We start from the raw sequence: 24238 nt of genomic DNA, 5'->3' as shown, positions 1-24238 counted from the left end.
TTGGACTGCAAGGAGATCCAACCAGTTCATCCTAAAGGAAATCAGTCCTGAATATTCATTAGAAGGACTGATGCTAAAGCTGAAACCACAATATCTTGACCCCTTGACAGGAAGAACTGACTCATTTGAAAAGACCCTGATGTTGGGAAAGATTGAAGGCAGGAAGAGAAGGGGACGACGGAGGATGAGATGGTTGGATGGCATCACTGACTCAATGGACATGAGTTTGAGTAAATTCCAGGAGTTGATGATGGACAGGGAGACCTGGCCTGCTGCAGCCCATGGGGTTGCAAAGAGTCAGACACGACTGAGTGATTGAACTCAACTCAACTGAAAATCAACATGTCTCTCCATCACTACTAGAGACACATAAGAGGCATCACAGTATCTATGCCTTAACTTTTGAAATACAAAAAGTATTCCTTCTCAGTCACAGCTAAAGTAAACTACAGTCAAATCATAATCTCTCTCTAACCCAATAACATCTGTTGTCCTTGAAATTTATGAAGGTGGTTCACTGTTCATATTGTCAAACTGATGTAATTTATATCCATCCGCACATTTATGTGAGGAGAGGTAGGAACACACGAAAGTTCTAAAAGACCTCGAGTACCAAAATGTTCCCCCTTCAATCATTACTAAAAAGGACAGTGAAACAGTTTAAAAGCTTTAATAGTACAAACGCCAGTTATCCACACTGTAAGACCAATTACTAGTATTTGCAGAGATGTGGAAGAGAAGAAAAAGGAATACAAGGGGACTCTTTAAAAACCTACTTTTCTCCTCCATGTGGTAACGTTTACCTTACCCAGAATACTTCATTTCTGACACTCTCAGTCACCCAATGTGTGGGATTTTTTTTCCCCAAAACAAGCAATTATCACAACATCCGCTGGGTGTCCTACAATTTAACTGATTGATTAAGGTTGAGGGCTCAGTCCCATGAGACCAACACCCCTCCCCCCACAACCTGAGATGCCAACTGTAAGTAGGTCCCCAGGTTACCTACAACTTCTGTATGACTTGGCTACAAATCAGAGGTTCCCATGACTTCAACATCTTTGGATTCAATTAATTTGCTCAAGTGGCTCACTTAAAAAACATTTTACTTACAATCAGTTTATTAAAGAATATGATAAGGAATACAGATGAACAACAGATGAAGAGATACACAGAGGGAAGCCCGGGAAGGTCCCAAGCACAGGAGCTTCTCTCTCTGTGTAGCTGGGGTGCATCACTCTCCCAGTAGGTGGATGTTTGAACAACCTAGAAGTTCTCTGAATCCCATACTTTTGGGATTTTCATGGTGGCTTCATCACTTAGGCATGATCAATCATTAACTAAACTGTCAGAGAATAGCAGATAAAGGCTGAAAGTTCCAAGCTTCTAATCATGACTTGGTCCTTCTCCTCATCCAGGAATCATCCAGGAGTCCCCCAAGAGTCACTTCATCAGAACAAAACACTCCTCCCACCCAGGAAGTTACAAAGGTTTCAGGAACCCTGTGGCAGGAACCAGGGTCAAAGACCAAATATTAGAACCAAAGATGTCTCTAGTATTTTTTGACTTAGGAAATTACAAGGGTTTCAGAAGCTCTGTGCCAGGAACTAGCAGCAGAGACCACTTCGTTGTTCAGTTGCTCAGTCATGTCCAACTCTTTGCAACCTCATGGACTGCAGTACACCAGGCTTCCTTGTCCTTCACTATCTCTTGGAGTTGGCTCACTCACATCCATTGAGTCGGTGATGCCATCAAACCATCTCATCCGCTGTCGTCCCCTTCTCCTCATGTGCTCAATCTTTCCCAGCATCAGGGACTTTTCCAATGTATTGTCTATTACCTCACAGATTCTCATACTCTTCCCCCCACCTTTTTTTTTATTTTCCAAAAGCACTGGTTTTATTTATACAGAGTCCTAACCATTTCAGTGGCAGCAAGAGTGGGAGAAGTTCCTTTTTCAATCGAGGGGCCCCCAAAATGTTGGTCTGTTGTTACCAAACACACAGGCAAGTGGTGTCACGGATTTGGTAAACTAACTACAGCGTCTAGTCTCTCTCTGCTAGAGCAACAAGGTGAGCGTCAATCTCTGCTTCTGTAAGAATCCTGAATTTAGGATTTTCGACTGTAACTACTCCAACTTCTATTTCTGAAGGTTTGAAATCAATTGATAGAACAGTAGACAGGCATGTAATCGCAGTTTCCACTGTCTGTTCAAAGGTCCAATCAAATTTCTTCTTTACTTTTTTTTCAAGGAAGCTGGTTGACTCAGTTTGTTTAACTCCTGCAGCAGTTGCTTTAAACCCACAATAGTAACCTGCAGGATCACACTCGTACACCTGAGGGCCTTGTTCTTCATCTATACCAATTAAAATCATACAACAACCAAGAGGCCTCATTTCAGCATTCTGTGTGTAGACCTGAGAAATTTCAGCAATTCTTTTACACAGCATGTCCACGGGAATTTCATAACCATACTTGTATTTCCAATTAGCTGCCTCACAGCGTGCCCTCTGTACCTGGGATCTATTGTCAGCTGTCATTCCTGTCATCACACAGCCAATGTTTTCAGTTATCTTGAATAAGTGAGTCACTGTGCTGGAATCCAGTAATTTGTCAGGTACTTTCTTCTGTGTGACAATTACTTCACAGTCTTTCCCTCTGACAGCTACTGATGTAAGGCCACCCCGGTTAATAGCCTTAAAAGCATATTCTACTTGGTAGAGCCGTCCCTCGGGAGAAAAAATGGTAATGCGTCGGTCAAAACCAGCGCTGGAAGCCCGGGACATGGTGCACCACTATTCCAGGCACAATCTCGGGCCTCCTAGCTCCTGCACCAGGCGTAGAAGCCCCTCTTTTCCCCCCTTTTAATGCCTAAACTCAAGATTTACCCCCTCTGTGGGTCTATAGAACTCACAGCCTTCTTTACACAGCTGGGCTTATCAATCAAAATTAAGCATTTAGCAATGTATCTTCTATCCTCAGGGAGGCAGAAATGGACAGTCATTTGCTAGGATAAGAAAAATCATAATTTTCAACATCAGTTTTATTACTAATAAATATTTCTGATACAGGCTAATAAAAGACTGAACAGTTTTTCCTCTGAGGTAGGAGCTGCAATATGTCAAACACAGAGCACCAATGACAACAATAATAACATTAACAAGCTACCTTATTTACTGAGAACTTTATGGAAGACACTGTTCTAAGCACTTTATTTGTATTTTTCTCGTTTTATTTTTACATAACCCTATGAGATTAGTATTATCAGTGTCCTCATTTTATAGATGAAGACTCTTGTTGCTCAAGAAATTAAGTAACTTGCTAGAAATCACACCATTCAGCTGGGATTTTCAACCCAAGCAGTCTTCTCTTCATTGTCATATTACACCAGATGTTCACTCAAAACAACTGCTTTGATGAATACTGCTTGTGTGTGTAAATATACATACAATATAGATGAACACACACACATATATACAAAAACATATATACACACTCTCTGAACTTTATAGTCATATTGCAAAAATAGTTTGGTGACAATCTTTTCAGTCTCTGATTTTGCCACCACAGATCCACCACCAGAGAGAATGTGTTAGTCATATAAATTATGCTCAACCATAAATTGCTTTAAAATGGTTGACAAAAATAAGGCAGTTAATTGCACTATTACAAAACAACATACAAATCCTGTAACTAGAAAGAGAGAATTCAGATTTTGACTTCAAGACCAAATCAAACCATGACTGATCTCTATTAAAACAACCTTTAGTTTTGTTTATCTATGTTTTTATTTAGTTTTCACTAAAACAATAACCTTGAAATTTTCAGGAAAAAAAATACAATAAATATTTGATTAGTGACACACACTATCAATGAAGACACTAGGCTAAGATTTTGATTATAAGAATCAGAGGAATTTTTCAGCTTCCAGGCACATAAAGATCATCTATTTCAACTTTAATATTAAAGAGAAATTTAAATGGGAAGAACAGCAAAACAGGTATTCCAGAACCAATGTAAGTCAAAGGTTTCTGTACTGGGGAGATTATTTTTAATAATGTGTTACAGTTAAATCACCAAATAATTTAAAAGTAACTGCAACATAACCATAAATAAAACAAGAAAAGTATATTATAAAAGTACAGTAATACAACATCAACTTACCAATTCAATTCCCTGTGGAAAAGGTGTATCATCCCAGTCCTTCTGTGGAAATCTCTGGATTATTTTCCCCAGACCTGCTCCTGACCCTATTAATAAAATCAAAGTGCATTAAGTTACAGGTACTTAAAAATCTGAATACTCATTTTATTAATACTTATTTCTAAATGAATACTTGTTGAATAAATTTACATACTGATTAAACATTTTCACATTTTAAAGTGTATAAAACTATCTTCTAAACACAGTACTGAAATGATAGGTAATTCCCATCCTACAGACTCTCAGAAGAGTGACACAAAAGTACTAGGAAAAACAGGCATGTGAAATCAAGTCTCCACATCATGGGAGTAACTACCCTTTATTTCCAATAAGGAAAGCCATCTTTTGCTCAGAATCTCAAGTTGAAATTTAAAAGCTTTACCATACAGACAAAGTGATCTTAAGTGACAAATGAAATGGCACTCTTAGCACTAAGCTTCAGTTATGGATTATAAGCACTGTGCAGGGTTAAAGAAAGCTTTTTCAGAGTGTCCTGGAAATTCGACAATTGTCTAAACAGGGTTTCTCCACATCAGCACTACCGACATTCTGGGCCAGATAATACCTTGTTGGGTTTGAAGGCAGTGGGAGGAGAGCTCTCCTGTGCATTATAGAACATTATAGTATGTTTAGCAACATCCTTAGCTTTAACCCACTATAAATTAATAACACCTCATCTAATACCACTAAGTTGTTACAACCAAAAATGTCTCCAAATCACTGCCAAATATGCTCGGGGTTGGGGGGAGGGCAAAAATGCCCCTGGTTGAAAACCACTTATCTATATCATTCACTTCAGTTCAGTTGCTCAGTCGTGTCTGACTCTTTGCGACCTTGGGACAGCAGCACGCCAGGCTTCCCTGTCAATCACCAACTCCCGGAGCTTGATCAAACTCATGTCCATTGAGTCAGTGATGCCATCCAACCATCTCATCCTCTGTTGTCCCTTTCTCCTCCCACCTTCAATCTTTCCCAGCATCAGGGTCATTTCAAATGAGTCAGTTCTTCACATCAGGTGGCCAAAGGATTGAAATTTCAGCTTCAACATCAGTCCTTCCAATGAACACCCAGGACTGATCTCCTTTAGGATGGACTGGTTGGATCGCCTTGCAGTCCAAGGGACTCTCAAGAGTCTTCTCCAACACCACAGTTCAAAAGCATCAATTCTTCGGCACTCAGCTTTCTTCATCGTCCAACTCTCAGATCCATACGTGACTACTGAAAAAACCATAGCTTTGACTAAACAGAATTTTGTTGGCAAAGTAATGTCTCTGCTGTGTAGCTTTGTCACTGCTTTTCTTCCAAGGAGCAAGCATCTTTTAATTTCATGGCTGCAGTCACCATCTGCAGTGATTTTGGAGCCCCCCAAAATAAAGTCTGTCACTGTTTCCATTGTTTCCCCATCTATTTGCCATGAAGTGATGGGACCAGATGCTATGATCTTAGTTTTCTGAATGTTGAGTTTTAAGTCAACTTTCTCACTCTCTTTCACTTTCATCAAGAGGCTCTTTAGTTCTTCACTTTCTGCCATAAGTCTGGTGTCATCTGTGTATCTGAGGTTATTAATATTTCTCCCAGCAATCTTGATTCCAGCTTGTGCTTCATCCAGCCCGGCATTTTGCATGCTATACTCTGCATGTAAGTTAAATAAACAGGGTGATAATATACAACCTTGACGTATTCCTTTCCCTATTTGAAACCAGACTGTTGTTCCATGTCCAATTCTAACTGTTGCTTCTTGACCTGCATACAGATTTCTCAGGAGGCAGGTCAGGTGGTCTGGTATTGCCATCTCTTTAAGGATTTTTCCACAGTTTGCTGTGATCTATGCAGTCAAAGGCTTTGGGGTAGTCAATAAAGCAGAAGTAGATGTTTTTCTGGAACTCTCTTGCTTTTTCGATGATCCAACAGATGTTGGCAATTGATCTCTGGTTCCTCTGCCTTTTCTCAATCCAGCTTGAACATCTGGAAGTTCACGGTTCACATACTATTGAAGCCTGACTTGGAGAACTTTGAGCAGTACTTTGCTAGCATGTGAGCTGGGTACAATTGTGCGGTAGTTTGCACATTCTTTGGCGTTGCCTTTCTTTGGGATGGGAATGAAACTGACATTTTCCAGTCCTGTGGTCACTGCTGAGTTTTCGAAATTTGTTGCCATAATGAGTGCGGCACTTTCACAGCATCATCTTTTGGGATTTGAAATAGCTCAACTGGAATTCCATCACCTCCATTAGCTTTGTTTGCAGTGATGCTTCTTAAGGTCCACTTGACTTTGCATTCCAGGATGTCTGGCTCTAGGTGAGTGATCACACCATCGTGATTATTGGGTCATGAAGATCTTTTTTGTATAGTTTTTCTGTGTATTCTCACCATCTCTTCTTAATATCTTCTGCTTCTGTTAGGTCCATACCATTTCTGTCTTTTATTGTGCCCATCTTTGCATGAAATGTTCCCTTGGTACCACTAATTTTCTTAAAGAGACTTCTAATCTTTCCCATTCTGTTGTTTTCCTCTATTTCTTTGCACTGATCACTGAGGAATGCTTTCTAATCTCTCCTTGCTATTTTTTGGAACTCTGCATTCAAACGGTTCCTTTTCTCCTTTGTCTTTGGCTTCTCTTACTTTCTCAGTTATTTGTAAGGCCTCCTCAGCCATTTTGCCTTTTTGCATTTCTTTTTCTTGGGGATGGTTTTGATTACTGCTTCCTGTACAATGTCATGAACCTCTGTCCATAGTTCTTCAGGCACTCTGTCAGATCTAATCCCTTGATAGACAGGGTCTATATCATTACTCTGTTACTACTATTACAAAATTACCCTGTGACATTAAAGACCAGATTAATTCAAAACTGAACTTTGGGGATATAACCTGTGAGTAATTTGGGGCTAGAGAGTACATGCTAGGTCTAAACTGCTTTTTGCTGTACTTTTTAAAGAGCTTCCTGCGCTTGCATATTCTACATGTTGTTCCCACTCACTCTGAAGTAAAAGCAACAGCATTCTGATTATTTGTGCATCTAACTTAAGGAAACCTTAACACCCGATGCAATTTTTTAAAAAGAAATCATCCACTATCATCTCTCATCCTCATCCCTGTGAACTGAACTTCCCTTGGGCCCTCACTTAGACTTCAATCACTTGATGACCAAATTCTTACCTTTAAAAGATAAATGGAAAGTTAAATTCATCTTATTGACCAATTCAGAATTGTTTTAACATTGAGGTCACATTTGAAAAAGGCAAAATAAAAACATTCTCAGAAATGAACAACTGCTGCAGTATAGCAACTCTTCATATACCAACCATTATAGGTAAATAAAAGATTTCATTAAGAGTAAACTAAAAGTGATTTATTATAGATACTCAGCTTCCAAAATCCACCTCAAGTATCACCAGTTCTTACATTCACAGCAAACTTAATTCAACAAATTACTAGATACTGGAGATACACAATGAAAAAGACATGGCCCCTATCTCAAGGAATTAAGACAACAGAAAACAGAAAAATGAACTGATAATTTCAGTATATCACAGTAAGTACAATGACAGAAGAGGACCTAACATAAAGTAGCAGAGAAATCATGGAAATTTTTACAGAAATGACAGACAGCTGCTTGTTCTTTCAGAACCATCTTTATATGCCCAAGTACCTAGCATAATGAATGCCTGGCACTTAGTTCATACTGAGATAAATGTTTATTTCAATAGATTTGTTAATACTGATGGAAACAGTTTTAAACTTATATTCCCTCTCACTTTTTAAAAAGTGAAATGAATATTATATATCTCATATTTAATCAGGTGTTCCTATATTGTGTTCAATTCTGAAAGTTATAACTCATGTACTGCAGGCTCAGGAAATATTTTATAACATTAATTTTTACTAATCATAAAAATAATAAATGTCAGCTTCAGAAAAAATTTTAATATATAACAATATAAAAGAGAAATCATCCATTATCCCACATCCAAAGATAATTACTACTAATGTTTGGATTTTACCCTAGGCTTTTCTCATACTTGTATTTTTTTCATCAGAATTAAGATAATTCTAAACTTAATTTTATATATTGATTTATTATTAATGTTTTCTAACATGCCTTTCACCATTATATATATTTCCTATTTTCTCTCTTATAAATAATGCTATGAAAAGCACCTTTCTATACAAATCTTTATCCTCATCTCACTTTTGCCCAGAAAAAAATCTTAGGTATACAACTAATGGATCAAAGAATATGAAAATTTTAAAGAGTCACACAAAGTCAAAGGGCCCATCAGAAAGATATAATTTTTTACACCCTGTGTATAAGAATGAAACTGGTATTTTCACTTGCTTAGTTAAGGCCAATTTGAGAAGTAAAAAGCTCCTTGTTAGCTTTTAACTTTCTAAAGGTCTCTAGGAGCCATATACTTAATTTATTGATTTTATAATGATATGCAGTCTTTCAATAACATGAAAGCTTAGTGTGAAATGCTGATGTAACATTTGTAAGCATAGAGAGAAATACGATTCATGAGTGATATAACTTCCTTATACGATGCTATTTGTAAATGGAAATTAAGTTATAAAAAGGCAAAAATAAAAATGGTAACATGGTATTTCACAAATAAAATGTGGAAGGAGCTACAGTAACTTGGTTTTTAATATCAAATATGCAAATTGATGCAACTAACAACTTTTGAGAAACTTAGGAGAATACCCTACGGAAGTAAACAAACATTGTCTGATGCTTCTTTTTGGATCTTAAGAGTTTAAACTGAATTTTTAAATTTATTTTCCAAGTTTATATAATTTACCTAAAACCATTCTTACAGGAAGCACTGGTTGTATTTAAGAATGATGACAAGATGACATTTTATGTTGAGGAGCAAGCCATACTGCAGGAAGACTGTTTGAGAGTCAAATGTCCACCTGTGGGCTGATTCTTGTGTCCAGAGGGAAAGTCAATCAGAACGGCTGTGGCAGCAGCTCCGATTTGCACTATTTATTAAATGGGCATGGGGAACTGGGTAGGGAGAGATACTTCTCAAAAGAAAGGGGATCACTTCTTAGAAAAGATAGGTGCTACGCTGTCAAATTGTGATTGTTCACTGCATTGCATGCAGCTAAATTGAAAAAAAAAAGGGGGGTGGTTATTAGTCAAGGCCTTCCTGATTTTCTTTCCAGCCCCTACTCTACCACTGCATCATAAAATCAGGAAATACAATGACCAAATGTGGAGCTCACACATAAAAAGGGGGACTCTTAGCAGGATACTAACACATTTGGAAACAGCTTTCTTTGAAAAAAGAGCAAATGCTAGACAAACCACCCCACACAAATTTAGGAAGGGTGAGGAAACACTGGCGTGATCAGGCACACTTTTCCCTCCTTTATGTGTGGTAATCCACCTTCCCCTGAGTCCTGGTAGGGTAATCCACTTACCCGGCCCACTACAAGGATTATCAAGTGACCTAGGATGATCCAACCATTCACCCTGCCAAAGTGACTGTTCAAGTCTTACCAGATGACTGCAGGAAAGTCAAACAGTATTCTCAGGGGGTGCTAAGTAGTATGCTGTAGGTGTGGAATAGCTAATAGTATGCAGAAGAAATGAAGTCAGTAGGGGTTAATTAACTGAAGAAATGTAATACTTTGCTCTATAGAAACAGGATGCTTGATATTTGTTTATCGTATCAACTGACAGAAATCAACCATTTTAGTATCATGTATACGTTTAAAGTATACACATATAAAATATATACTACTTGGCTTAACACAGGCTCTGAACTTTGAGAAATGCTACTCTAATGCATAATTTTCTAAATATTTTGTATGTTTGTCTAAACAACTACATTGGTGGTTATCTATACTACAGTTGCTTTCTGAAGTCCATCTGCCCATATCACATTCTATCAAAAATGGCACCAGTTCAATGAAGGGCAGCAGTCATGTTCAGAAGCACACAATCCTCTCTCTCCTCTTACCAACCAGAGAGAAATTATGAAATCATTAATTTGGCTAGTACATTTACTTCTACTTGTATATTTCACCTCAACAGAATGGAAACAGTGATTTTGACCTGCTATGTTTACTGATGTATCCCAGGCATTTAGAACAATTACTAGTATAAATTAGATATTTAATAAAATACTTGTTGAGTCAATGAATGGGACTATTAGGTGGACAAGGGCAAGCAACTGGCAAGCAACTTATGACCAGAGTGACCTATAAAAGTTACCTTAAACAAACCTGGCTCCTCTGCTGGGAAATTCCGAGTAGAAGAAATGAGAGACTAAAGCAGCTAAAAAGACGTATCAAGACTTGTGAGTCAGGCAACCACAGGGGGTCATGTGTAAAGCCAGTTACAGAAGAGCAGAAACCTAGGCCAAGACTTGCCAGTACAGTTGCCAGTACAGCACAGGTTGGCAGTACAGACATAGGAGGCAGCAGAAATGATGCAAGAGGAAGGCTGGGTAGCTGCCTAAGTTCTACCTCCGGTAAACCGGTAGCACTCGAGCACCTGTCATCAAACTTCAGAAGGACTATAACAATATTCCTCCCTCTTAGACTAGACTAGACTAGATCTAGGATTCCTTGTCACAAAACAGGCCAAACAATAATATACTGTAAAAGGCATCTATGAATTAGCCTCCTACTAATAAATGGGGGGAAAAAAAAGGCATCTATGATAAATCAATCCCTTTCTAACTGGTAAAGGGTCTGGAAAATTTTACATAAAAGAAGATTTAGTCAGAAAAGTGTTTTTAAAAGTGCTTAAAAAGTAAGAAGCACATATGAGAACTTTCTCCAAATGTGCAAAGAGCTATTATATGGAAGAAGATAGAGTGGAACAAACTAGAGCCAAAAGCTATAATTCAGAGGAGATATTATTGAATCAATATAAATGAAGAACCTTGTGAGAATGAGAACTATCAAAAATGACAGCATGAACTGCCACAGAAACTACAAGGGCTTTCTTAGTGGCTCAGAGGTAAAGAACCCGCCTGTCAATGCAGCAGATGCAGGCTCAATCAGGAAGATCCCCTAGAGAAGGTAATGGCTACCCACTCCAGTATCATTCCCTGGGAAATCCCAGAAAGAGGAGCCTGGTGGGCTACAGTTCATGGCTCACAAAATAGTCAGACACGACTGAGCAACTAAGCAACAACAAGAAATGGTGTATCCCCCCCAAAAATCTTAAAAGCAGACATTCTTTCATGGTTTAAAAAGCAATTTATTAAGTCTGTTCTCTATACCTGTGAGTTTGTTTCTATTCTACTTATGAGGCAGGATGGGAATAGGGGGTTGACAGGTAAGAACTACGATGTATAAAATGGATAGGTCACAGGATGTTCTATACATCACAGAAAAATAGTCACTGCTTTGTAGTGATTTTAAATGGAGAGTAACCTGTAAAAAATGCTGAGCACTGTACCTGAAACTAAAATGATGCAAGTCAACTATACTTCAATTTCTAAAATGCAATTCGAGTTATCTAAAAGTGCATGATGCATATACATGGTAGCCTCTTCTCACAATGACTTTGTTTTTCACATGATTTTTATACTCAGCAAACTTTATACTCAGTCTACATTTAATACTGCAGACATTCATGAATAATTATGGAAATTAAAGTATGGACTCTCTCACTAACACATTTCAAATATATAAATCAAATAACAGACTAAATTTATTAATATGTGCACACAAAAGCATTAGTCTCTCGCTCCGTTAATACAGAAGGGCATTTGTCCTTCTCCCTCTGGCATATTCCAGCAGGAGTGATGCTGGGGGGAATAGGGAGATGTTAGTAAGAGTACAAACATTCGACTATAAGATGGGTGAGTTCTGAGGATCTAATGTAAAACACGGTGCATATAGTTGACAACACTATATTGCAAAATTGAAATTTGCTAACAGTAGAACTTGTACTCACCTAAAAAAAAAGACAAATTTGTGAGATAATGGATGAATTAATTAACTAGATGGGGGAATCCTTTCACAGTGCATATGTATATCAAATCACCATGATGTATTCTTTAAATATCTTAAATTTGCTTGTCAATTTTACCTCAATAAATAGTTGGGAAAAAACAGTGAAAAGCCAAAAAGAAAATTAAATGAATGGTACTAACAGAAACCTTTAAATACAAATGAAACAGTAGCCTTTATCACTAACCTTTGAAATAATTTTACAAGTAAATGAATGGATAATGCAGAATAATACATCAGCTAAAATGTCCTCTTACTTTCATCACAGATTGCCCAACCCTTGGTTCCTAACTAATCCTCATCTCTTCCAATTAGGACAAGAACAGACTGTACATAGATTTGTCCTTAGACACAAAGAAGACAAGTTCTGATAAAGGAAGATGGCAGACACAGTGTATCTAACCTCTGATTAGTATAGTGGAAACAACCTGGGCTTGGAGGCTAGTTAGACTTAGGTTCAAATTCAGGCTCCACTGTTTCACTTACTCTCTAGAAATCTGTTTTCTCAACCTCAAAATATGGTTAATATAATCCCCATCATAAAAAGCTGCCATTAAGAATGAGATCACACAACTTAGCAGCAAAGAATCTGCCACAAAAGACAGGCTTGAGACAAGAAAAGTTAGATCAAGTTAAGACTTAACTCTTTTACTTAAAGAATATACTTTAAAGGAGTTCCCACTGTTCATACTATCTCAGGGCTTCCCAGATGGCCCAAGTGGTAAAGAATACACCTGCCAATGCAGGAGACACAGGCAGGAGACATGGGTTCAATTCCTGGGTTGGCAAGTTCCCCTCAGGAGGAAAAGGGCAACCCACTCCAGTATTCTTGACTTGAAAATCCTAAGAAAAGAGATCCTGGCAGGCTACAGTCAATGGCATCATAAGAGCCGGACACAACTTAACAACAGAGCCACAAACACACCCTAAGTGTACTGAGAAATCAAGGGCAACCTGAAGGCAGCCTTGAGCGGACATCTGTTTCACTCTGTCCCCATCAACACTTAGATTAATTACATAGCTGAAAACATAAGACATCCTCTTCAAATCTATAAGAAGTAAAAATCTGAAGAAGATGGAAGTAGCAGAAACGCAGCTCACCAGTTTTGCTGAATTCCCATATGAAAGATAGCATCAAAATAGCACAACTGAACTGGCATAAAGACCAACATAACAGGGACTTCCCTCTGGTCCAGTGATTAGGAATCTGCCTTCCAATGCAGGGCACACAGGTTTGATCCCTGGTCGGGAAACTAAAATCAAACATGCCACAGGGCAGCTAAGCCCACACACCTCAACTACTGAGTCTGTGAACTCTAAAGCCTGTGCTCTACAACAAAAGAAGGCCACACCCCACTCCTAGAGAAGCCCCTGTAAGCAGCAATGATCACACTGAAATGAAGACCCTGTGCAGCAAAAAATAAATAAATAAATAAAAGACCTATGTAACAGAATAGAGAATCCAGAAATAAACCCTCATGTATGTGGTCAAATGATCTCTAAGAAAAGTGCCAAGGCTACACAATGGGGAAGGACAGAGGTGCTGGGAAAACTATTTATCTGCGTGTAAAAGAATACGAATGGATCCATGCCTTACACCACATACAAAAGTTAACTCAAAATGGATTAAAGGCCTAAACCATACCTGAACTACAAAATTCCTAGAAGAAAACAAAAGGGAAAAGGTTGATGTTATTGGATTTGGTAATGATTTCTTACATACAACATAAAAATACAGGCAACAAATGTAAAAACAGCAAAATGGGACTACATCAAACTTAAAGATTTAGGCACACCAAAGGAAATTAAAACACAGTAAAATGCAACCTACCAAACAGGAGAAAGTATTTGCAAGCCAGATATCTGATAAGGACTTAACATCCACAATATATAAAGAGCTCCAACAACTCAAGAACAATAAATATCCAATTTAAAAATAGGCAAAAGAACTTACATAGACATTACTGCAAAGAAGACATATAAACAGCCAATAGGCATATGATAAGATGATCAACATCACTAAGCATTAGGGAAATGCAAATCAAAACCACACAGATTAAGATGGCAACGATCAACACCCAGAAAACAACACATGTTAGAGAGGATGCAGAGAAACTGGGACTGTTGTGGACTGCTGTCTACAATGTAAAATGGTACAGCCCCTATAGAAACCAGTATGGAGGTTCCTCAAAAAACTAAAAAAGGAACTATCATATAATCCAAAAATCCCACTTCTGGGTATATATTCAGAAGAACTGAAAACAGAATCTCAAAGAGACATCTGCACATTCATGTTCACTGCAGCATTATTCACAACAGCCAAAAGCTTAAAGCAACTAAAACATCTATTAACAGAGATGTCTCTGGTGGTCCAGTGGCTAAGACCCTGTGATTCCAATGCATGGGGTACAGGTTCTATCTCTAGTCAGGAACTAGACCCTACATGCCACAACAAAAGATTTCACATGCCACAACTAAGACCTGGCACAGCCAAATAAATATTTTTTAAAAATCTATTAACAGATGAATGGATAAAGAAAATGGAGTACATACATACATGAATATTATTTAGCCTTAAAAAAGGAAATCCAGTCAAATGCTACAACACAAATAAACATGGAAGCAACCTAGATGTCCATTGACAGATGAATGCATAAAGAAGTTGCAGTACATATACACAATGGAATATTATTCAGTCATAAAAAGGAACACACTTAAGTCAGTTCTAATGACATGGGTGAACCTAGAGCCTATTATACAGAGTGAAGTAAGAGAAAGAGAAAGATAAATATCATATTCTAATGCATATATATGGAATCTAGAAAAATGGTACTGAAGAATTTATTTGCAGGGCAGCAATGGAGAAACAGACATACAGCACAGACTTATGGACATGGGGAGAGGGGAGGAGACGGTGAGATATATGGAGAAAGAAACATGGAAACTTACATTACCATATATAAAATAGATAGCCAAAAGGAATTTGCTGTATGTCTCAGGAAACTCAAACAGTGTCTCTGTATCAACCTAGAGGGGTAGGATTGGGAGGGAGGTTCAAAAGGAACGGTGTATATGTATACCTATGGCTGATTCACGTTGAGGCTTGACAGAAAACAAGAAAATTCGGTAAAGCAATTATCTTTCAATTAAAAAATAAATTAATTCAGTTCAGTTCAGTCACTCAGTCATGTCTGACTCTTTGCGACCCCAAGGACTGCAGCAGGCCAGGCTTCCCTGTCTTATCACCAACTCCCGGAGTTTACTCAAACTCATGTCCATTGAGTCAGTGATGCCATCCAACCATCTCATCCTCTGTTGTCCCCTTCTCCTCCTGCCTTCAATCTTTCCCAGCATCAGGGTCATTTCAAATGAGTCAGTTCTTCACATCAGGTGGCCAAAGTATTGGAGTTTCAGCTTCAACATCAGTCCTTCCAGTGAACACCCAGGACTGATCCCCTTTAGGATGGACTGGTTGGATCTCCTTGCAGTCCAAGGGACTCTCAAGGGTCTTCTCCACCACCACAGATCAAAAGCATCAATTCTTCAGCACTCAGCTTTCTTCATAGACCAGCTCTCACATCCATACATCACCACTGGAAAAACCATAGCCTTGACTAGATAGACCTATGTTGGCAAAGTAATGTCTCTGCTTTTGAATATGCTATCTAGATTGGTCATAACTTTCCTGCCAAGGAGTAACCATCTTTTAATTTCATGGTTGCAGTCACCATCTGCAGTGATTTTGGAGCCCCCCAAAATAAAGTCTGTCACTGTTTCCCCATCTACTTGCCCTGAAGTGATGGGACCAGATGCCACGTCTGAATGTTGAACTTTAAGCCAACGTTTTCACTCTCCTCTTTCACTTTCATCAAAAGGCTCTTTAGTTCTTCTTCACTTTCTGCCATAAGGGTGGTGTCATCTGCATATCTGAGATTACTGATATTTCTCCTGGCAATCTTGATTCCAGCTTGTGCTTCATCCAGCCCAGCGTTTCTCATGATGTACTCTGCATATAAGTTAAATAAAAAGGGTGACAATATACAGCCTTGACATACTCCTTTTCCTATTTGGAATCACTTTATTGTTCCATGTCCAGTTCTAACTGTTGCTTCCTGACCTGCATACAGATTTCTCAGGAGGCAGGTCAGGTGGTCTGGTATTCCCATCTCTTTCAGAATTTTCCACAGTTTATTGTGATCCACACAGTCAGAGGCTTTGGCATGGTCAATAAGGCAGAAATATATGTTTTTCTGGAACTCTCTTGCTTTTTTGATGATCCAACGGATGTTGGCAATTTGATCTCTGGTTCCTCTGCCTTTTCTAAATCCAGCTTGAAGATCTGGAAATTCAAGGGTGACATATTGTTGAAGCCTGGCTTGGAGAATTTTGAGCATTACTTTACTAGCATGTGAGATAAGTGCAAATGTGGGGTAGTTTGAACATTCTTTGGCATTGCCTTTCTTTGGGACTGGAATGAAAACTGACATTTTCCAGTCCTGCGGCCACTGCTGAGTTTTCCAAATTTGCTGACATATTAAGTGCAGCACTTTCACAGCATATCTTTTAGGATTTGAAATAGCTCAACTGGAATTCTATCACCTCCACTGGCTTTGTTCGTAGTGATGCTTCCTAAGATTCACTTGACTTCACATTCCAGGATGCCTGGCTCTAAGTGAAATGATCACACCATCGTGACTACCTGGGTCATGAAGATCTTTTTTGTACAGTTCTTCTATGTACAGTTCTTCTGTGTATTCTTGCTACCTCTTCTTAATATCTTCTGCTTCTGTTAGGTCCATATCATTTCTGTCCTTTATTGAGCCCATCTTTGCATGAAATGTTCCCCAGGTATCTCTAATTTTCTTGAAGAGACTTCTAGTCTTTCCCATTCTATTGTTTTCCTCTATTTCTTTGCACTGATCACTGAGGAAGACTCTCTTATCTCTCCTTGCTATTCTTTGGGACTCTTTGAATTTGGAATTCAAATGGGTATATCTTTCCTTTCTCCTTTGCTTTTCACTTCTCTTCTTTTCACAGCTATTTGTAAGGCCTCCTCAGACACCCATTTTGCTTTTCTGCATTTCTTTTTCTTGGGGATGGTCTTGATCCCTGTCTCCTGTACAATTAATAAATTAATTAACCCCCCAAAAAATCCTAAGAATGTTCAAGCAGTACATCTTAGCCAACCATACTACCAAATATCAATCACTATAACTTTGACTAAAGTGTTTTTCATCAACATATTTTACCAATTTATTCGACCTGAGTACACATGAGTATATAGCACAGAAAACATATAGAAAGATACTCATCAAAGAGTTAACATAGGATTTTGATTCAATTGTATTGCCTAATCCATATATTCTAAGTTTTCTAATATGTACACACATTTTTTTGTAATGAATGAAAAGTTTTAAAGCATATTAACCACTTTTGTACCTTCAATGGTGGAAAAAATTACATAGGTGCTATTAAATTTATAGATATAAAAAGTCTATTAGATGAATGGATATAATGGGGTGTGTATATATATATATATATACACACACACACATGGAGTATTATTTAGCCTTAAAAAAGAAATCTTGTCAAATGCTACAACACGAATAAACTTTAAGGACACTATGCTAAGTGAAACAAGCCAAATAATGCATGATTCCTCTTCTATGATGAGGATCCCAAAACAGTTAAGTATTCCCTAGAAAGTAGAATGGCCAATTTGAGAGTGACAGCACCTTCTGTAGCACGGACTATAATTACTAGAGCAGTTTAAGACCCCAGACTGGAAAAACTGCAAGGAGTAGAATCAAAACTGAGCAGAAAAGGACTTTATACCACCTGACTGTGTATTGTCACCCTGCTTATTTAACTTATATGCAGAGTGCATCATGCAAAATGTTGGGGTGGATGAATCACAAGCTGGAAACAAGATTGTTGGGAGAAATATCAACAATCTTGGACACACAGATGATATCATTTTAACGGCAGAAAGGAAGAGGAACTAAAGAGCCTCTTGATGAAAATGAAAGAGGAAAGTGAAAAAGCTGGCTTAAAACTCAACATTCAAAAAACAAAGATCATGGCATGCAGTCCCATCATTTCATGGCAAACAAAAGGAGGAAAGAGAAAGCAGTTACTGAATTTATTTTCTTGGGCTAAAAATCACTGTGGATGATGATTGCAGCCATAAAATTAAAAGATGCTTGGAAGGAAAGCTATGATAAGCCTAGACAGCATATCAAATAGCTATTAAATAGCAAAGACATATTTTGCCGACAAAGGTCCATATAGTCAAAGCTATGGTTTTTGCAGTAGTCATGTACAGATGTGAGAGTTCGATCATAAAGAAGCCTGAGTGCCAAAGAACTGCTGCTTTCGAACTGCAGTGGTGGAGAAGACTCTTGAGCATCCCTTGGACAACAAGGAGATCAAACCAGTCAATCCTTCTGGAAATCAACCCTGACTATACATTGGAAGGACTATTGCTGAAGCACCAATATTTTGACCACCTGATGAGAAGAGCTGATTCAATGGAAAAGACCCTAATGCTGGGAAAGGTTGAAGGTAAAAGGAGAAGGGGGTGGCAAAGGATGAGATGGTTAAATAGCATGGACATGGATTTGAGCAAACTCCCGGAGATAGTGAAGGACAGGGAAGCCTGGCGTGCGGCAGTCCACGGCGCACAAACAGCCAGACACGACCGAGCAACTGAACAACAACAACAATGTGCCTGCTGGTCACAGTGCTCCCTCCCGGAACTATATGGGGTAACGTCAGTCCCCTTTCTACGAGACAGTTCTTCAGATATCTGAGTATAACTAACAAAAATCTTACCCCCTGTCTCCTTCTCTGTACCTCCCCTGATCTTTACTTTTTCAAATTAGTTTCAATTTGTTCCTCAGGTTCCAATGCGATTTTTAATTTTTTTTACAATGTTAGGCATATGGAGTAGGGATCGAGATTACCTACACGTGCTGAGCTGCTCAGTCATGTTCCACTCTTTGTGATCCCATGGGTAAGCTGCTCTACCCATGGAATTTTCCAGGCAGGCACACTGAAGTGGGCCACCATTTCCTAGTTCATTTCCACCATTTACTTGCTATGTGACTGTGAAAATTGTATTACCTCTTTGTGCTTCATTTTCCCCCCCAACACATAAAAGGTACTAACTATTACCTACCTTTTAAGAGCTCTTGTCAGGAAAAATATGAGTTAATATACATGTAAAGTGTTTCAATAAGCATCTGGGGCATTGTAAACACTATATAAGTGTTGATGATGATAATAACAATGATGACCATGATTATAACAAAATAAGTGTGTGCCAGTTTGCCTGAGTAGTACTCCAGAACTGAACACAGTACTTGAGATTACTGAGTTGGTCTAAGTGATACACTGTAGAGAACTACTGTTCTAAATTACATTAGGTCCTTTGGTGTCCACAAGACTTTGGAAGAAACATGTAAACCTCTTTTTAAACATGTTTTGATGCTACCCTGTACCTGCAAAAAAACTGTTTCAGACTCAAGTTATACCTGTTAAACTTTTTTAGTTAGCCTAGAACAAGCATGTTTTAGATCTTATGTCTGTTACTCATTGTATTTATATTATTCAATTTTTTAAGTGGGGGCATACATTTCATAGAATGTGACCATTTTAACAGTTTGAGAGCTGTTGACAAAATCTTAAAAACTATTTCAGTAAAATAAAAACAAAAATAGAAAAAGTGGAAATTACTTAATTGTATCATGCTAAAAAATTGCTCAAGGAGTTTCTCCAGAAAACATTTTCTGAAAACATTTCATCAAATTGGCATAAGTCCGATTAATATATCTTATTTTCCCAACTTCCCTTTCAAAGATCACTGCCTTGTCATGGTGAAGGGGCTTGTGTAACTGAATGAAGCTATAAGCTATTCCATGCAGGGCCACCCCAGACAGACTGGTCATAGCAGAGAGTTCTGCCAAACGTGATCCACTGGAGGAGGGAATGGCAAATCATCCCAGTATGCTGGCTATGAGAACCTCATGAACAGTATAAAAGGCCAAAAAGATATGACACCAAAAGATGAGTCCCCCAGGCCTGAAGGTGTCCAATATGCTACTAGGGAAGAGTGGAGGAGAATTACCAATAGCCCCAGAATGAAATGGCTGGGCCAAAGCAGATACAACACTCAGCTGTGAATGTATCTGGTGATGAAAGTAAACTCTGATGCTGCAAAGAACAGCACTGTATAGGAACCTGGAATGTTAGGTCCATGAATCAAGGAAAATTGGACGTGGTCAAGCAGGAGATGGTAAGAATAAACATCAACATCCTAGGAATCAGTGAACTAAAATGGACAGGAATGGGTGACTTCTATTCAGACGACCATTATATCTACTACTGTGGGCAAGAATCCCAAAGAAGAAACAGAGTAGACCTCATATTCAGTGAAAGAGTCCGAAACACAGTCCTTGGGTACAACCTCAAAAATGACAGAATGATCTCTGTTTCCAAGGAAAGTCATTTAACATCACAGTAATCGGAGTCTGCGCCCCTACCACCAATGCCAAAGAAGCTGAAGTTGATCACTTCTATGAAGATCTAGAAGACCTCCTAGAACTAACACATAAAAAGATGGTCCATTCATCATTGGGGATTGGAATGCAAAAGTAGGAAGTCAAGAGATACCTGGATTAACAGGCAAGTTTGGCCTTGGAGAACAAAATGAAACAGGGCAAAGACTAACTGAATTCTGTGAAAAGAACTTGCTAGTCATAGCAAATACCCTTTTTCAACAACACGAGACAACTTTACACATGGACATCACCATCACTAAATGGTCAACACCGAAATCAAACTGGTTACATTCTCTGTGGCCAAAGATGAAGAAGCAGTACACAGTCAGCAAAAACAAGACTTTGAGTTGACTGTGGCTCAGATCATCAGCTTCTCATAGCAAAATCCAGGCTTAACTAGAGAAAACCAGGAAAAGCAGTAGGCCAGCCAGGTATGACTTAAATCAAATCCTGTATGAATTCACAGTAGAGGTAACAAGTAGATTCAAGCGACTAGATTTAGTTAACAGTAAAGTGAAGTGAAGTGAAAGTCGCTCAGTTGTGTCCAACTCCTTGCAACACCATGGACTGTAGCCCGCCAAGCTCTTCTGTCCATGGAATTTTCCAGGCAAGAATACTGAAGTGGGTTACCATTTCCTTCTCCAGGGTATCTTCCCGACCCAGGTATCAAACCCAGGTCTCCTGCATTGCAAGCAAATTCTTTACCGTCTGTGAGGTCTGTAACATTGTAGCAGTAAACAAAACCATCCCAAAGATTTAAAAAAAAAAAAGCGAGAAGGCAAAGTGGTTATCTGAGGAGGCTTTACAAAGAGCAAAAGAATGAAAAGAAGCAAAAAGCAAGAGAGGGAGGGAAAGATATATTCATTTAAACGCAGAGTTCCAAAGAATAGCTAAAAGAGACAAGAAGGCCTTCTTCAATGAACAGTGCTTAATAGAAGAAGACAACAAAGGGGGAAAGACTAGAGATCTCTTCAGGAAAACTGGAAACATCAAGGGAGTATTCCACCCAAATATGGGCACAATAAAGGATTAAAATGGTAGATATATAATAGATGCTGAAGAGATCAAGAAGAGATGGAAAGAATACATAGAAGAACTGTATAAAAAAGATACTAATGAACCAGATTACTACAATGGTGTGGTTAGTCACCCAGAGCCAGACATTCTGGAGTGCAAAGTCAAGTGGGCCTTAAAAAGCATAGCTGTTAATAAAGCTAGTGGATGTGATGAAATTCCAGCAGAACTGTTCCAATGTCTAAAGGAAGATACCATCAAGGTTTTGCATTCATTATGTCAGCAAATCTGGAAGACCCAGCAGTGCCACAGGACTGGAAAAGGTCAATCCTCATTCCAATTACCAAGAAGGGTAGTACCAAAGAATGTGCTAAACATCAGACAATCACACTCATTTCCCATGCTAGTAAGCTCACGCTTAAAATCTTGCGTGTTAGGCATCAACATTATGCAAAGCAAGAACTTCCAGATGTCCAAGCTGGGTTTAGAAAAGGAATAAGAACTAGAAATGAAATTGCCAACACTTGCTGGATTATAGAAAAAGCAAGAGAATTTCAGAAAAACATCTATCTCTGTTTCATTGACTATGATAAAGCCTTTGACTGTGTGGATCATGACAAACTGTGGAAAGCGCTCAGAGAGATGGGAATACCAGACCAACTGTCTCCTGAGAAACCTGTATGTGGGTCCAAGAAGGAACAGTTAGAAACCTGTATGAAACAACTGACTGGTTCAAGATTGAGAAAGGAGTACAACAGGGCTGTCTGCTGTCACCCTGTTTGTTTAATCTATACATGGAGCACTTCATGAAAAATGCTGGGCTGGATGAGTTACAAGCTGGAATCAAGATAGGCGGGCAAATATCAATAATCTCAGATGCGTGGATGATACCACTTTAATGACAGAAAGCGAAGAGGACTAAAGAGCCTCTTGATGAGGGTGAAGAAGGAGAGTGAAAGAACCAGCTTAAGACAAAATATTAAAACAACTAAGATCATGGCATCTGCCCGCATTACTGCATGGCAAATAGAAGGGGAAAAGGTGGAAGTAGTGACAAATTCCCTCTTTTTGGGCTCCAAAATCACTGCAGATGGTGACTGCAGCCATGAAATCAGAAAACAACTGCTTCTTGGCAGGGAAGCAAGGACAAACTTAGTGTGTTGAAAAGCAGAGACATTAACTCTGTCGACAAAGGTCTGTACAGTCAAAGCTATCTATAGCCTTGAAGATAGTCAAGGCTATCTTCCCAGTGGTCATGACAGTTGTGAGAGCTGGACCATAAAGAAGGTAGAATGCCAAAGAATTGATGCCTTTGAACTGTGGTGCTGGAGAAGACTCCTGAAAGTCCCTTGGACAGCAAGGAGATCAAACCAGTCAATCTTAAGGGAGATCAATGCTAAATATTCACTGGAAGGACTGAAGCTGAAGCTCCAGTACTTTGGTCATCTTTCTGCGAAGAGAAAGTCCCTGATTCTGGGAAAGACTGAGGGCAGAAGGAGAAGAGTGCATCAGAGGATGAGATGGCTGGACAGCATCACCAAAGCAATGAACATGAACTTCGGCAAACTCCAGGAGATGGTGAGGGACAGGGAGGCCTGGCATGCTGCAGTCTATGAGGTCGAAAAGAGTTGGACATGACTGGGTGACTGAACAACAACTGGAGTTAAAATTTCCCACAGGGAAAAAGTTTCAGTCAAAACATGCTATATACATATCACTGGCATTGGCACCAGTCCTATTCTATTCTATCCCAAACGATCTCCAACTTCAGCACTGTGCCTAGCACCTGTTCTTCTTTTCTTCATTGAGAATATCACCCTTAGGGGAAACAAGTGAAGCAAAAGCACGACACTAGAAAAATCAGAACTTATGACCTTTCAGAAACATATAGCTGACTTATACATCTTAACAGCGTAAAAAAGCTGATCAGCAGAAATTTAATTTACTTGTTCATAGGTAAAATTAAGATGAGGGTCTTATAGTTCCTAAGCTCCCCATGCTAAATTGAAAAATCTGCTTTATAGCAAATGATCATTTTTAAAAATGTTTTCTTTATTCATCAAAGGCTTGTGCTATAATGCCAAAATAATCAGAAAATCAAAACTCTGCAACACAAGATCTAATTGTGCCAGTAAAGACCAACTTTCAAAGGATAAGGAAAAGAAAAACTGTTCATTCACTGCAAAGAAAGCATGCAGGAAATCATTCCACAATAGGCTTTCATATTTGATCCATTTAGTATTTAATCAAAGAAGTCTGTTTTTTTCAACTGAAACAAGCCTTTTTGTGGTTATTCAAAAATTTAGGTAGGAATGCAATATGATTTTCCGAATTTCCAGTATAAATCTCCTATTATTCAAAAGGCTTATTAAGAACACACAAACTATTTTTTTCCAGAGTTAAATTTAGCAAAAAGCCAAAGGGCTTTCACAGAAGGGAAAAAGAATGCATTTCAAAATTTAACAGAATACATAGAGTACAAC

General features: G+C 38.6%; 2 protein-coding genes across 6 annotated transcripts in view; both read right to left on the bottom strand.

The window, feature by feature from the left end:
• The window catches only part of SBF2 (SET binding factor 2), a 489641-nt gene that overhangs the window by 387543 nt on the left and 77860 nt on the right, over positions 1–24238 (bottom strand). For all 5 annotated transcript variants that reach the window (XM_061147798.1, XM_061147803.1, XM_061147799.1 and 2 more), the window contains exon 2: positions 4165–4250. In XM_061147798.1, coding sequence (XP_061003781.1) covers positions 4165–4250 — 86 coding nt within the window. The remainder of the gene's footprint in view (positions 1–4164; positions 4251–24238) is intronic.
• Positions 1875–2874, bottom strand: LOC133060309 (proteasome subunit alpha type-6-like). Its single transcript, XM_061147805.1, has one exon. The coding sequence runs from the start codon at positions 2784–2786 to the stop codon at positions 2046–2048; it is 741 nt and encodes a 246-aa protein (XP_061003788.1). The 5' UTR covers positions 2787–2874; the 3' UTR covers positions 1875–2045.

The sequence above is a fragment of the Dama dama genome, chromosome 1 (genome assembly GCF_033118175.1).
Source record: "Dama dama isolate Ldn47 chromosome 1, ASM3311817v1, whole genome shotgun sequence".
Taxonomy (NCBI): domain Eukaryota; kingdom Metazoa; phylum Chordata; class Mammalia; order Artiodactyla; family Cervidae; genus Dama; species Dama dama.
The sequence above is the reverse complement of the archived record's forward strand: the minus strand, read 5'-3'. Positions and strand labels throughout refer to the sequence as shown.